At 54.0% G+C, this 14,458-nt stretch overlaps 2 protein-coding genes across 2 annotated transcripts; one reads left to right on the top strand and one right to left on the bottom strand.

Annotated features, from left to right (window-relative positions):
* The first annotated feature begins 200 nt into the window (after nt 1-200).
* Nucleotides 201-4,374, top strand: PSMC5 (proteasome 26S subunit, ATPase 5). The gene is given in 18 exon segments (XM_036033523.1): nt 201-321; nt 892-964; nt 1,881-1,950; nt 2,258-2,355; nt 2,517-2,573; nt 2,652-2,852; nt 2,854-2,883; nt 3,185-3,311; nt 3,413-3,471; nt 3,473-3,604; nt 3,678-3,747; nt 3,750-3,775; nt 3,855-3,900; nt 3,903-3,943; nt 3,945-3,965; nt 4,059-4,089; nt 4,092-4,144; nt 4,249-4,374. Coding segments are annotated over 18 exon segments (1,281 nt in total). The 5' UTR covers nt 201-229; the 3' UTR covers nt 4,303-4,374.
* On the bottom strand, nt 3,873-14,172 carry SMARCD2 (SWI/SNF related, matrix associated, actin dependent regulator of chromatin, subfamily d, member 2). The gene is made up of 13 exons (XM_028520823.2): nt 13,652-14,172; nt 9,010-9,194; nt 8,774-8,816; nt 8,500-8,622; nt 7,634-7,789; nt 7,115-7,210; nt 6,876-6,977; nt 6,597-6,744; nt 6,315-6,426; nt 5,997-6,132; nt 5,688-5,810; nt 5,451-5,552; nt 3,873-5,374 (listed from the first exon to the last, which is right to left on the bottom strand). Exons 1-13 carry the CDS (start codon nt 13,865-13,867, stop codon nt 5,321-5,323), a joined length of 1,596 nt encoding a protein of 531 aa, XP_028376624.1. The 5' UTR covers nt 13,868-14,172; the 3' UTR covers nt 3,873-5,320.
* Between the last annotated feature and the right edge of the window lie 286 nt (nt 14,173-14,458).

Genomic DNA, 14,458 nt, shown 5'->3' with positions numbered 1-14,458 from the left:
TAAGTTGGAAATGAAGACCAAGAGAATAGAACAATTATACTGAAACCGAGTGTCTAAAAGCAACATTTAGGAGTTCTTGTGCCTTCATCACCCACCTCCAAAGTTCCCGACTTTGCGTAGCTCTCCCCCACTCCTTTCCTTCAGGATCCCAGTTACTTATTATTGTTTCTACCGACACCACCCGCCCATTGACACCCGGAACTCCTCTTTGCCCGGGTTTTCCGGCTCCATGTCCCTGCTTCTGCGCCTGCGCGCCGAGGCGGCTGGGATACCGGCGTTGTCCGCTACAGAAAGAAGATGGCGGTTGACGGGCCAGAGCAGGTATGGAGGAGGCGGCGGCCGCTGGGCAGGGGCTGGGGCTGGATGCGAAGCAAGGCGTGATCCGAGGTGGACCGCCGGCCGAGGCTGGAGGGCTGGGTAGGTCGGTAGTGGTGGACCAATCCAGACCGGGCCCCGCTTGGGACCAGATCTGCTGTGTCAGCGCCGCCTGGGTGGGTCGGGACAGCGGCGGAGGAGGATACGTTGGAAGCCCAGTGAGAGGAGCTTTGGGGAGCGGGAGTGGCACGTCCGTGAGTCGCAGGATACAGGAAATTCATTCTTCTGCTGGCTCAGCCTGTGGTAGTAATACCTTGTCTCCGTTTAGCGCTTCCGTACAGCGTTCGGAACTCTGTACAGCGTTCTCCGGTGCATGTCGAATATTGATCCTTGTGCAAGCTTTAGGAGGTGGGCGGCATTCTAACTCTGCTTTTAGTTTGGTTATGGTAAATGGAGGACTCTGAAGAACCGCAGTAGGGATTAGATCCAAATCTTAAACCTCCAAAGTTCAAGCTGGAAGTGGCTTTCAGCCTCGGTTGTTTAGCCTGTTTTTTAATAATTACACTGTGTCTTCAGATGGAGCTGGAAGAGGGGAAGTCAGGCAGTGGACTGCGCCAATATTATCTGTCCAAGATTGAAAGAACTCCAGGTGAGGACGGACGCCTGAGGTCCAGAGGGAGCTAGAAGCGGGGATGAAGGATTGATGGAGCAGATTTCTACAAATCCACAAAATTCCATTGGGGGCGCAGTGGAAGAGATCATCGTTTGTCACACATCTTTAAGAGTCAAATAGAAAAGGCCATTCCTTTTGGAAGAAGCCTGATAGAGGACACAGGCTCAGGAGATGAGGTTTATCAGACAGGGGCACAGGCATTGTGAGAGTGCAAGGGAAGGCAGAAACAATGCTGATTCCATGGGACTGAATGGAAAAGATTGGGTGAGCCAGTGCTCTAGCCCAAAGAGGGAACAGGGACCATAGGAATAAGGGAGATAATTAATATAAGTTGGATGGAGGAAAGCCATAGGGAAGATTTCCGTACTCCAGGTACATTTTCAGGTATTGGTATATGGTTTATCATTTTTGAAATGGATTCATGTGTGATTTCATTTGTTCGTCACAACAGTCCTGAAAAGAGGCAGGGAGTAAGTGATGCTATGCCTACTTGCAGTTGGTAACAGAGCTAGATCTTTTAAATGGCTTCCCTTAGCTTTACCCAGCTGTTAAGTGGCAGCAGGAAGGCTAGAACTTAGGCTTCTGGCCCAAAGATCTTGCCACTGGTAACAAGTTGATATGCCGCCCTGCCAAGAAATTGAGCACATGAGCCTGCTGTAACGTCCCCGTTGGGGTTTGTTATTCCTAGACCACTGTTAGACAAGTAGCCTTTTTGATGGCTGCCCTAGGCTCCAAGGGGCTGAAGGACAGGCCAGGGTCATCAGGATCATAGTGGAGAATGCGAAACATGCAGGTGCCTGTGCTCTCCCCTCACTGCGTCATACCAGCCTGAGGGTCTCAGCCAGTTTCTTAACCTCCTACTGGTTTCTGCCCTTTGAAATGTCTTCCACAGCTGATTGTGAATGATAAAAGCCAAAATCTGCGGAGGCTGCAGGCACAGAGGAATGAGCTTAATGCAAAAGGTGAGCGGTGAGGGGGAAGGCAAGGGTGCATGTGGGCAGTTGGTCGAGGTCTGAATGTTCAGATCTCCCTGAGTTGAGTCTTCACATTGGTGCTGTTGTTTTCTCCGTCCAAGGTGATGTTCACATGCGCATCTCTCTGCCAAGCTCCCCATTGTAACCCCCTTAAAGAAGACATGAACTTTTATTTTCTTTTTGTGGCTATTCCTTCAAAAACTTCAAAGTGGTGGTTAGTTTCACATGAACACAGAATTGAGTTGAGGGAGAGCACACCAAAGCCATCTGGGTGACCCTTCTGTTTCCCATCTAGTTCGCCTGTTACGGGAGGAGCTGCAGCTGCTACAGGAACAGGGTTCCTATGTAGGGGAAGTAGTCCGGGCCATGGATAAGAAGAAAGTGTTGGTTAAGGTAAAGGCAGCATGACCCCAGGGGCCATCCCTACATTTCCATACCTTGGTGTGTAGCCTATGCGAGCACATTGTTCACGTTATTCTAGATTTGTGGGTCTTCCTGAGTGAGATTGGTGATTTGGTGGCTGTCGGGAAAGGTCACGAGCCCTGTTTCTTTAGGTGCATCCTGAGGGCAAGTTTGTTGTAGATGTGGACAAGAACATCGACATCAATGATGTTAGTGCAGCAGGTGAGGGGGGAGGTCAGGGTCAGTTCTCATCATACAGCCTCCTGAAAGTTTCCCCCCTCACCTAGGTGACACCAAACTGCCGGGTGGCTCTAGAAATGACAGCTACACCTCTGCACAAGATCCTGCCCAACAAGGTAGACCCACTGGTATCACTGATGATGGTGGAGAAGGTGCCAGATTCAACTTATGAGATGATTGGTGGACTTGACAAGCAGATCAAGGAGATCAAGGAAGTCATTGAGCTGCCTGTTAAGCATCCTGAACTCTTTTGAAGCGCTGGGCATTGCACAGCCCAAGGTGAGAAGCAGGGCCTCTGGGGGAGGGTCATACTGTTAACTACATCTGTCCTAGGCCAAACTGAGTGCAGGGATTGGGGAGGTACAAGCTGGCCCTCCCTGCTGAAGAGGGCTTGGGGGAGAGATGCTACCAGGTCACTGAGGCAGTTGAATGTATGTTCCAGAAGGGACCTTGACATTCATTCTTATATATCTCTAAGCATCTAGTTAGGGATCTGGTGCAGAGCACGTGCTCAGTGAAGATTCATTGAATGACATATGGGGCTGGCTTTCTGCCCTGAGTCCTGCTGTTTTTTTCTTAGGGAGTGCTGCTGTATGGACCCCCTGGCACTGGCAAGACACTATTGGCCCGGGCTGTCGCTCATCATACTGACTGTACTTTTATTCGTGTCTCTGGCTCTGAGTTGGTACAGAAATTCATTGGGGAAGGTAATTGTGGCTAGAAACATGAAAACCAAGCAGAAGTATGGGGCAGAAGTGGGGGTAAGGAGCTCAGCAGCTTCTTTAATGCCAGCTTGGCCTCTGCGCAGGGGCAAGGATGGTGAGGGAGCTGTTTGTCATGGCACGAGAACACGCCCCATCTATCATCTTTCATGGACGAAATCGACTCCATCGGCTCCTCTCGGCTGGAGGGGGGTTCTGGAGGCGACAGTGAGGTGCAGCGCACCATGCTGGAGCTGCTCAACCAGCTGGATGGCTTTGAGGCGACCAAAAACATCAAGGTAACGTGTTGGCCCTGGCCGAGGTGCAGCCTGGGGAGGGGCTTAGCTGATGCCATGCCCCTTCTGCACTCAGGTGATCATGGCTACTAACAGGATTGATATCTTGGACTCAGCTTTGCTTCGCCCTGGACGCATCGACAGAAAATTGAATTCCCACCCCCTAACGAGGAGGTTTGTATGGGCAGTGCTGGGGTGGCTCTGGCTGTGGGTGTCAGCAGCAGGGCTCAGTCCTTTTCCTCTCACCCTCTAGGCCCGGCTGGACATTCTGAAGATCCATTCTCGGAAAATGAACCTGACCCGGGTATCAACCTAAGAAAAATTGCTGAGCTCATGCCAGGAGGCATCAGGGGCTGAAGTGAAGGTAATTGGGGTACACAAGGAGAAGGAAAGGGGCAGAGGCAGGAAGCTGTGGGTTCAAGAGCCCAGGAACATCCGGTCGTCCTTTTCTTCTCAGGGTGTGTGCACCGAAGCTGGCATGTATGCCCTGCGGAACGGCGAGTCCATGTCACCCAGGAGGACTTTGAAATGGCAGTAGCCAAGGTATAGAGGTCTACATCTTTGCCTTTGCTGATGGTGGCTCTAGAGCATTGGGGATAGGGCCTGTGTTCACTCACTTTGGAACTGAATGTTTTCTCTCTCTGCAGGTCATGCAGAAGGATAGTGAGAAAAACATGTCTATCAAGAAGCTATGGAAGTGAGGTGGATGTTGTTTGTGTGGATCCCTCAAATAAAGCTCTGCAGGACAAGCCCTTTAGGACTCAGTTGGTTAATGAGTGGCTGTGAGTGGCTGCACTGTTCAATAACCAGGTCTAGGTACCACCAATAAACAAAGATTTATTTGGAAATTTCCAAACCTGCCAGAAGTGGCACTTTCTAAAGCCCTAGGCCCACCCTCCAGATAGCAATGAGTTTCTTCCCCACCTCCCCCTGCCCTCCGCCAAGCTCGTACACCCATACCTCAGGCCATGCCAGAGCACCTGAACATCCCCTGTCCCCTTCCCTCTAGGAGGCTTTACAGCCTGGGCCCAAGAGCTGGGTGGTGGCCCTCTGGCATCCCAGGAGATGATGGCGGCCAGAGCCGCTTGCATAGATTGAGGAAAGAAATAAGGGAGGAGGCACCAAATAGGGCTCCCTGAAAAACCCCCAACTTACCCCCTGTACAAAAAAAAATGGCTCCCAAATAGAAGAACCTGCTCCCCAAATAGTGCAAATACCCAAAGAAAAGGAAAAAATCCAGCAGCAAGGCTGGGCTGGTAGGAATGGCAAAGAACTTCGGTTTAGAAAGGCGAGGAAGAGTGTGGGCTGTGCCCTCCTCCTTGCCCAGCTCCCAGAGCCAGCTAGGGCACTTGCCCCAAGGGGGAGTCTGTAAACAAGCAAAGCCAGTGAGTGGCCTTTGGTTCCAAAACGTCTGCTTTACAATGACAAAGCAAGGCCTCTAGTAGTCCTACTTGGGCCTGCCTGCAGGGGGCAGAGGCATCCATTGTGTACCCAATTAAAGCCAATGCATAAAGTAAGTAATAAGGCTTTGGGGACCGAGAGCAACAAGGAATCCTATCACTACAGTTAGGAAACTAAAGCTGGGAAGCAGAGGGTAACAGGAGACACCCCTTACCCACCCACCCCCCTTATCCTGTGTGCAGCCTCAGATGGTGGTCCCTTCCAGGCTGAGGAGGGGGTGGTCCAGGGCTGGGTAGAAAGGAAGGGATCCCTGAGCAGTTAGGTCAGGCGAATTCCCAGCACCTGTTCCAGTTCCTGCCTTCGCTGCTGCACCTGGAAGACAGAGAGACTGGCAGCTCAGGCCTCTGCTGCTCACAACCGCAGGAGGACAAACAGGGCAGAGCCTCACCTTGGCAAAGATGTGCCTCCCCACTGCTTCCTGGGCCCAGGGCTGGTGGTAGAAAGCAGCTCGTCTCTCCTCCTCAGGATTCCCAATCACATCAGTGATGATCTGCAAAGAGCCAGAAGGGAAGTGGTAGCTTAATTCCCACTCTGAGCCAATCTGCCCCCGGAACTGAAAGAACAGTCTGAGGATAAAACCATCCAGAGCTTAACATGGAATCAACTCCAGCAAAGAGGACCACACCTTGAGGTCACGGCGCTGCGAACGGAGCCATTCCTGGATGAAGTCCTGGGGGTCAGTGCTAAAGCTGAGCATGAAATCCCTCTGGGTTTTCAGCTGGTTGATGGACTCAATGGTCTCATGGATCTGGGGGAAGGGGTACATACATGTGTCAGACTGGCCCCCACCCCTAGGGGGTCTGTTTCCAGGCCTAACACCAAAGGATTTGGAGAGAAATCCCATTCCAAGGTACTACAAATATGGAAATGTCCAACAGAGCCTTCCCATCACCATTCTGGGCCCCAGAGGAGGCTGGGAAGGCAGAGAGCCCACCTTAACATCAAGGGAGGCAATCTCCTGCTGATTGGTGGTAGAGGCCAGAAAATTGCTCATCTGGGCCTTCAGTGGGTCATCCACCTCCACATCGATGTCATAGCAGGCTGTCTTCTTCTGGTCGTTAGGGTCCACGCTGCAGGCAGCGCCAAGGAGGGGAAGGGTACATACATAGTGGTGTCCATCCCATCCACCTGGGCCAACCCAGCACACACTTGGGGAGCAGGAAACCACACCTGCTGCTTCTCTTTGGCTTTAGATCAACCCAAAGGTAAGCTGCTCTTAGAAGAGCCTTCGTATTGCCCTCTTCCCATTTACCTAATAACATGGTTGATGACAATGGGGTCTGGATGCTGCAGCAACCCAGCCAGCTTCATGGGAATCTCGGAGAAACGGAGTCGACCACAACTGAAGATCTGCGGAGAGTACCAAATACGCCTTTCAGGGCACAGGAGGAAGTGGATGATCCCAGGGTCAGTGTGAAGAATGTGGCCAAGAGCTAGCCCAGTGGGGCTGGGGCTCTGGAGCAGCAGGGAAGGCGGAGGCTGTGAAACCAGAGGGGGCACGGCGACCCAGCTAACCTGGCGGAGTAAAGTAACGGTTTGCAGTTGATGTACTCGCGCTCATGCCCGTCCTGCAGCTGGTTGTGTTTGATATAAAGCCACAGGGCCTGCATGATGGCGGCCCTCGTCTGTGTGTGCACTCCCAGCAGCCTCGCCAGTCGGGGGTCCAACTTGTACTGGGGAGGCTGGGGATGGCCAGAAGGGAGTTAGATGAGGGGTTCTTGTGGAAAATCAAAGCAAAGGAATAGGGCAGGGACCGGAAGGGTTTACAGGAAGAACAGCCCAGTCCCCCAGACATGGCCCCAGGGCATGTCACCTGATGATCCAGCATGAGCAGGAGGGTGCACTTGACGTTGAGGTCTCCGGGCCGTTTCACCTGGAAGCCATCCGTCTCCTGGGTGGTGGGCATCCGATGCCACTGGCAGAGGAGGGGAGCAGAACTCATCAAGGGGATGGGCGTGAACATACACAGGTGGCCCTCCAAGAGGCCCAAGGCCATTTTGCTGTCCACCTGACACATCAGCTTGTGCTCTCAAGCCCCAGGTCAATTCTTACCTCCACTAGGTGGTTGTCAGGTCCGTATAGTTCTTTGTCCAGCTCAATGACAAGACTCTTAAAGAATGAAGAGAACTTCCTCTTCTGTTTGCTAGGCTGGGGACAGAAAGGGGTGAGATGGGAGTGCTGCTGAGCTCTCAAAGCTAAGCTATGCTAAGCCCCAGAAAGAAGAATATTGTTTCAGCCCTGAAGTTCAGGGTACAGAGGATTCTTGGTCCCTGAAGGAAGCAGGGAAGAGTGAGACACTGGAGGCAGGGGAAAGACTCTCCGTGGAGCCCCACTGTTAGCCAGCACCGGATTATGAATTCAAAAGGGGACCCTTCCTCAAGACCCTTGACTGCCACCTGCAGGACAACTGTTGTAATAACCTTACAAATCAACCTCTTCCCTGGCCTGGCCCTGCACAAAGCTTGACCAGGAGCACTGCCCTCTCCCCAGGCAGGACTTCCCCTGATATACCCGACCGTCTTTAAATCCCACAGGCCAAGTCCTCTCCAGACACCTCCTTCCCCAACTCACATCATCCAGGAGTTTTCCCTCCACTCGGAGTTCCCAGGAAGCCACCTTGTCCCCAGCTGGGGTTCCCCCAGGGGTCCCTGCAGTTCCTGCACTGTCACCTTCTGCCTTGCTAGGACTGAACGTATTGGAAATATAGATCCGCAGCTTTCGTTTTTGCTGAAGAGAAAAAAAGACAACCAGCTAGAGGTGGACCAACATGTTAGGAAACAATGCTGCCCAATCTTCCCATCCGAACGCATTCCGCATCAGTGCTGGGTGGCAACTGTGGGCCAGGCCCCTTGTTAGGTACCAGGAATTGGGACTAGGAAATCCGAGTGCTATCGGGCAAACCAGAAACCTCCAGCTCTTATTTTAAATGAAACTCAACCACCCATCATGGCCCCAAATTATTCTCGTCTCCTAGAAAGCTTTCAGGAATTGTTCTAGATTATCATTCAAAAAAGAAAAAAGGAAAGAAAGCTTCTCTAGGGATAGCTTAGGAGACAGGAATTACCCTCATCTACCCTCTCGTCTTGCTTTTCAAACTGCTGACCACCAGCAACATGATTTACATTTTAAAGCATGACCCAGGATCCACACACACCTATATACACATCTGAAACAAAATTGTTATAAAATAATACCTTTACTACTGTGGTAAATACCTTAGTGTGAAGAATTATTATTGTAACTTCTACTATTGTATATTTCATCAAAAACATGTGAGTCCTACCACATTAAACTGAGTTCATGCTCCACTAAAGGACTGCACTGCAGTGTGAAAATTCTGTTTTACCCACGTAGACTCTTGCTTGGCCCCTGGGAAACCAGGCGAAGGAGAGGCAAAGCACTTGAGAAGGCCCGGGAATAGCCAGGGCCGCACTCACCGTCAAAGGCTTTTTGATGGCCTCCTGGATCTCCATCCGCTTGCGAGCAATGGTCTGGTCCAGCTTCCGCTCAAAAGCCAAGAGATCCATGTACGCCTGAGACTCTGGGACAAGCTCCCGAATCTGGAGGAAGAAGGAATTATCAGCGTGTTTCAGCTGTAGCTCTGGCTCTTTCCTCCCTTCCTTCTCCGTCACATGATTGGGGGAGACTGACTCCATCCATAGCCAGCTAGCCATTGGGTGGCCCTCCTATACCCCCTCCCAACATACTCACTCTCTGAGGTAGAACCTTATCTGCCATCTTCCTCCTCTTTAACCTGGGAAGGACAGAAACTCACTTAAGAGGTCAGTGGTCCAAAGGACCTCCCCGTCCATCCCTCCAGTCCCCAGGACCCTCCCCCAACAGAATGGGGAGTCTTCCTCAGTCCTCACAGCTCTTAGAACAGAAGGAAGCCCTCTGTTACCGCTAGGGCTGTGCTAGGTAGGCTGGGAGAAATAGGACAGGCTTACCCCCGGCGCTGGGTGGGCATCGGGGGCTGGGCCTGAGGCACAAGCAGGCGTTTTCGGAATGGGTCCATCATGGTGGGTGGCATGCCAGGTCGAAGTGGAGTAGCTGTGCCAAATGGGGAGCCCGCAGGGGGTCCCACCTGCAAGCCAGCCATGGGCATCCGGCTCCCTGGAGACATGCCAGGCCGCTGGGGGAAGTGAGCCAAAGGCAATGCATAGGTCAGTGGCAGAGCCCCATGAGACCCACAGCCCATTCCCTCCATTCTGTCCTCGGCCAGGTCCAGCCCTGAGCAGCACACCACAGAGGCCGGGCTAGAATGCCAGTAACAAAGGGGAGCAGGCGCACAGAGCAGAAGTGTAAACTACACCTGCCCCGCCCCTTCAACCCCTGGCAGCAGTGCCAACAAATGAGACCTGCACAGTCTGCGCGGTGGGAGGAGAATCCTGCCTGCAGAGGGAAAGGCCTGGGGGAGTTTTTCAGGGCCTATGGCCACCTTCTAGCCCCAGCAGGCTATGCCCCTGCTCCTTGGGACCAGCTTCAAGGCATTCCTGAGGCCCTCAAATGGTCCCACCAAGCACTCCCATCCTTCTAGGATGGAGAGGCACAGCATGGGAAGTTTGGGGGGGGGGGCGGGAGGAGGGCTGTGTCACAGCCAAGCAGTGGGTGGAGTGTGTGCTATGAGCAGGCTGACCTGGCAGAGCCCTTACACCCATCCCCTGTTGCCAGCCTGGAGTTGTAACTGAAGAGGAAAGAAGTCCAGAGGGCTGGCAAGCCCATCAGGCAGCGGCACTCCAGGTGAGCAAGCTGCAACAGTTTGGCTTGGACAGGTCCCAACTGGTGGGGGTGGCCACAGGCACAGCAGAGACCATCTGGTTACCATATGGCCCCTACTCACATCCCAGAACTAGGCCCTTCTCTCACCTCCCTACTGCCCAGCCCCCAAACCCCGGAAGATCCCAAAAGGGGAGCTGTGCCTCTGGGTGGATTGTGGGAGACAAAGCAGCTGACACCTGGACGCTGCCTATGGCCCACACACCACCTGGCTCAACTTAGCACTCACAATCCCAAATTGGAGAATGGAGATAAGATTATCCTGGGATGCAAGAATCAGAGTCATAGGTCAGCAGAGGAAATGTGGGTGACAGAAACGCCTTCTTTAGAAGCCCGCAGAAGGATTTCCTAAAGAGGTCCAGCTCCCCAACATTTGTGGAGCCCATCTGGGAGTACCCTCCCCCCACAACCCCTCGCACCGTGGCTGCATCTGCAAGGCCTGTTTGGCAGCTCTGCCTGACACACACACTGTCCCTGGCAGCTTCACAGGGCTGGCCCCAGGGCCCGGATTATGCAAGCAGCACAACCAGCCAACCGAGCCAGGCTGGGTGGGGCCTCGCACCAAATCAAAGGACCCCTGGCCCATATCAGGGAGATGAGATTCTTCCCCCATCTCCTCATCTAGCATGAGACCCATGTTCTCACTACAGAGGGTCAGATTCTTGACCAGATGCAGAGATAGGGAGAAACATGACCCAAAGCATGGGGAAGGGAAAAGGAAGAGCAGAGTGAAAAGGAAGCATCTGGGAAAATGGAGAGTTCAACACTGAGGGTGCTCGGGGACCCTCAGGAGTCCTGTCATAAGTCTCTCCTCATCAAGGAGAGGTTCATCTGAGCTGTTGAAACATGAAAGACAGCGGTTTCTCTGCCTTAATGAGCCATGGCTGAGATTACAGAAAAAAAGTCAGTGTGACCACAGCTGGAAGCCCAGCCCTCCAACATCCCAGATGTGGGCTTTGAAAAGCCCACCCGGTGCCTGATCCGAAGGGGAGAGACACCTGAGGCAATGCAACCTGCAGAGTGTGCGCTGTGGTTCCCCACAAAGCTACTCACTAGGGTGTTCACAAAACCTCTGCGGCACCACCCCTCCTGGGCAGGTGCTCGAAAAACAGGAAGTCCCAAGACAGGGCGGCACGGGCAGGCCTGGAATAGGCCCCTCCCAGACATCTGCTCCAGACTTCCCAGGCACAGAGCCTTCAGCAGGCCCAGGGCCCTCGGCTTCCTCTAAGAGGGGGAAGGGGCCCAGGGGAAGGCTGCTTTTAGTTCATGAAGTCTCAGCTTGGCCCTGCCAAGCTCCACTAGTAACTCTTCCTCTTCCAAAAAACAACCCAAGGGTTATAAAAAATGAAAAAGAATGCAACCCAGAACTCACAGGCTCCCTAACTCCCCACCTGCAGAAGTGCTAGGCAGGCTGGCTCAGTGCCCTGAACCCTAGAAGCGTGCAATGAACTCCTCGCCCTGTAGCCTAGCACCAACGCACATCCTAAGCTTTACTCTGCCTCCACCACCGAGGGACAGAAGGCTGGGCCTAGACGCTGCCGCCTCCAGGCCTCCAGAGGGCATGTTCGGCCCTGCCTCATAGCTGGTGGTACTGGTGCTCCCGGAGGCTGGGCCTAAGGGCCTAGAAGAAGAGAACATAACCCTCCACCAGTAAAAAGTATTTTAAACTCTCTGGAGTGAACCCAGCAATCTGTGGGGTATTTTTGTTTCTCAGCTATATGCTTCACGGTGATCCACAGCTAGAACCACTGCCTGGAGGAAGGTGGGTCATCACTTTCCTCCTGTCAACAGGCTTCCCTGTTTGCTCAACTTGGGCCCTGAAATGCCCTGAAATCCTTGCTCTTCCCAGCTCACCTCATGCGCCCTAGTAGACAGGAACCCCTTTGCTGCTCAGATCTTAAGTCCCTCCTCCTTGAGCACACAGATGGACTTGGTAAGAGGCCAAATGTGATCCTCCCTGATGTCAGACAAAGAACTGTGTCCTCCCTCTCCCCATCTACCTCTATGACTTTTCCCTGAAAGAGGAGGAGGAGGAGGCCATGAGAAACTGGTGGGATGCAAGGCCAAGGGAAGCAGAGGCTCAGTGCTTTCCTCATGTTCTTACTCCCTTCCCCAACCCCAGTAGCCAGAGGCTACCCAGCTAGCCTGCTCAGCCTTGCCATTGGCCCAAGGCCACTCCCTAGAAGTTGTTGTGGCATCTACCCTCTCAGGGGCTTTCCCCAAGGCACATGTCTCCTGGGTTGCAAGGCAAGGAAACTGGAGAGGCTCCTATCATTCCTTAGTTCCCTCCCAGGCCAAAGGCCCACAGGGAGGCTCCCAGGCCAGGTCTCAGCTAGCAGGCCCAGGGTTGGAAGGACTGATGCAGGCATCCATCCCTAAACGACACCTCTGGCCCATGAATCCCCAAGGGGAAGAGCAAAATGACAAAGACAATGCCCAGCTACAGTCCACACCAGGTCTGTCTCTGTCAAAACCCAGACCCTTTGTTTTGTTTTGTTTTGTTTTGTTTGAGGAACAAGAATGAGTAGTAAGAGAGAAAAATCACTGTTCCCAGTTAAGCATCTCTTTGGAAAGTGAGAACACAGAGCTCCTGGGAAGACATGCATCTACACTGTTCTATGAGGATCCATTTCTAGGACCTCTACTTGGAGACATGAGGAGAGAACAGAAGAAGCCCCAGCTTGCTTGCTTGCTTGCTTCCTTCCTTCAAACTTGCTAGAAGCCAAAAGCTGGGAGCACTGGGTTGGGAATATGGCATTGTTAGAACCTAAAGGCTAAATAGAAGTGGAGAGAGGACAGGAAAAAAGATGGGCACAATCCCAAGCATTCTGGAACAACCAGAAACAATGGACTGGGAGACTGATGAGTCCCACCAGCAGAGTCAGGCTAAGTTCCTCACACAGGCACCACGTCTCGCTGCCTCTCAGTAGGCTTTGAAGCTGCAACCTGAGAAGCTCTCTTTGAAGCCAAACCCCAAAGGGGTCAGGACAGAACCCTTTGAAGCAACTCTCACAGGCCCCTCCAGTCCCAGAGCAGCAGAGCTCAGTGGAGCCTCTCCACTCCTCCAAACTAATCAACTCCTGGACACTGCGACACCAGGCAGAAAGCCAAAATGAAAGTCTGCCCAGAACACGACGGGCTGTGTCCTCCTTCTTTGGGACTGGCCACCACACTCTCTGGTCTAACTCAGAGTCTCCAATGCAAAGACTCCTGGGCCTGACCCAGGAGTCAATTCTCCACTGCACAGGCTAGAATCCCCTGGCCCTAGCCCAGGCCTCCCGTGCCCATGGGAAGCCAGGCCCTTCTTCCTCCTCATTAACAGCTGGGAGCCATCTCAGACAGGCTAGAACTCTGCCAGTTCCCAACTAGAAAAAAAACAAAGCAGACTTGGAGTGGGACCAAGGCCAATCGCAGGGTAACCCTGGTTTCTCAGGGAGGGCCCTTTCCTAAAACTTTCTGATCACTTCCCAGGAACCCTTACCGTAGGATCTACACTATTTCTCAGCCCACCCGCCCACAACTTACTGGCTCCCAAAACTCCTCCATCTCTCAGGTACTCTGAATCCCTGTTCTAAAGAAGCCCACAGAGCCTCCCAACTGCTTCAAACCCTCCCCTCTCTTCGCCTGTCCCCAAGTCTTCCTCCACCACCTAGAGATTCCGAGGGTCCCTGGCCTTGCCCTCCACAATGTCTTATGCACTCCGCATGCAGGGCCCCTGTGTCTTCTGTCTAGGAGGTTGCCGCAAGAACCCCCTCTCCTTGTCCCCTGCGACCCGCGTGCTCGTGGCGCCGCCCGCTCACCCGTCTTGCTCACCTGGTACTGCGCCGCGGGGCCCGCGGGCCCCATGGGGCGGAAGGCGGCGGACCCGGGGCCCCCCACGCCTCCAGCCGGCCCTGGTCCTCTGAGCGCCGGTCCGGGCAGCATGCCTGGTCCAGCTGGAGGAGGTGGCGCTCCCAAAGCCGCAGCAACGGCACCGCCGCCGGGGCTCAGAGGGGGCAGCGGGAACCCGCCCGCGCCACGGCCCGACATCGCTCCGTCCCGTCCGGCGGTAGAGCGATCCGGACTCCGGGCTCCGCGCCGAGTCCGCTCCGGGGTCCGTGCTCCGGGACTTTCCGATCTAAATTCCGGGTTCTGGGGTTTGTTGATCCAGGTTCCGGGATTTCCTAATCCAAGTTCCCGAGGTCCTCACAGCCTGCGTTTGAGGCAGGCCGATCCTGACTGTGGTCCGGCCCGGGAAATCCTAGATGCGGGACCGCTTCGGGTCTGCCTGCTGCCCTCGGCCTACGGAGGTTTAGCCACCCGAGGCCAGTTAACCCAGAGGCGGCAACTAACTCCTTGCTCCGCCCAACTCAGCCCCGCGCTAGGCCCCGCCTACACCCCGCAGCCCAATGCTGGGATGCCTACTCAAATCCCGCCCCTCGCGAGAACCGCCCCCAACAAGCACGGTTCGTAACCGCCGACCCCAGGGCCCTGCCCGCAGCCCTTGGGCGGGCCTTTCGCAGGAGGGGCGGAGGCGGAAGCTGCTCCGAGAAACGCCGAGCAAGGCATGGGGTCAAAGGTCGAAGGTCAGCTAGGGCTAAAGCTGGGAATAATTAGTTGATGCCCTCTCCTCGGTGTACC

The sequence above is a fragment of the Phyllostomus discolor genome, chromosome 8 (assembly GCF_004126475.2).
Source record: "Phyllostomus discolor isolate MPI-MPIP mPhyDis1 chromosome 8, mPhyDis1.pri.v3, whole genome shotgun sequence".
NCBI lineage: Eukaryota > Metazoa > Chordata > Mammalia > Chiroptera > Phyllostomidae > Phyllostomus > Phyllostomus discolor.
Note: the sequence above shows the minus strand (reverse complement) of the source record. Positions and strands in the feature narration are given on the sequence as shown.

Excerpts from the sequence above, each read along its gene's own strand:
- SMARCD2 (XM_028520823.2), bottom strand. The coding sequence starts at position 13,867 with ATGTCGGGCCGTGGCGCGGGCGGGTTCCCGCTGCCCCCTCTGAGCCCC. Across the intron at positions 8,623-8,773 it reads ATAAGGTTCTACCTCAGAGA|ATTCGGGAGCTTGTCCCAGA; the intron begins GTGAGTATGTTG and ends TTCTTCCTCCAG. Across the intron at positions 5,553-5,687 it reads CGCAGCGCCGTGACCTCAAG|ATCATCACTGATGTGATTGG; the intron begins GTGTGGTCCTCT and ends GGCTCTTTGCAG.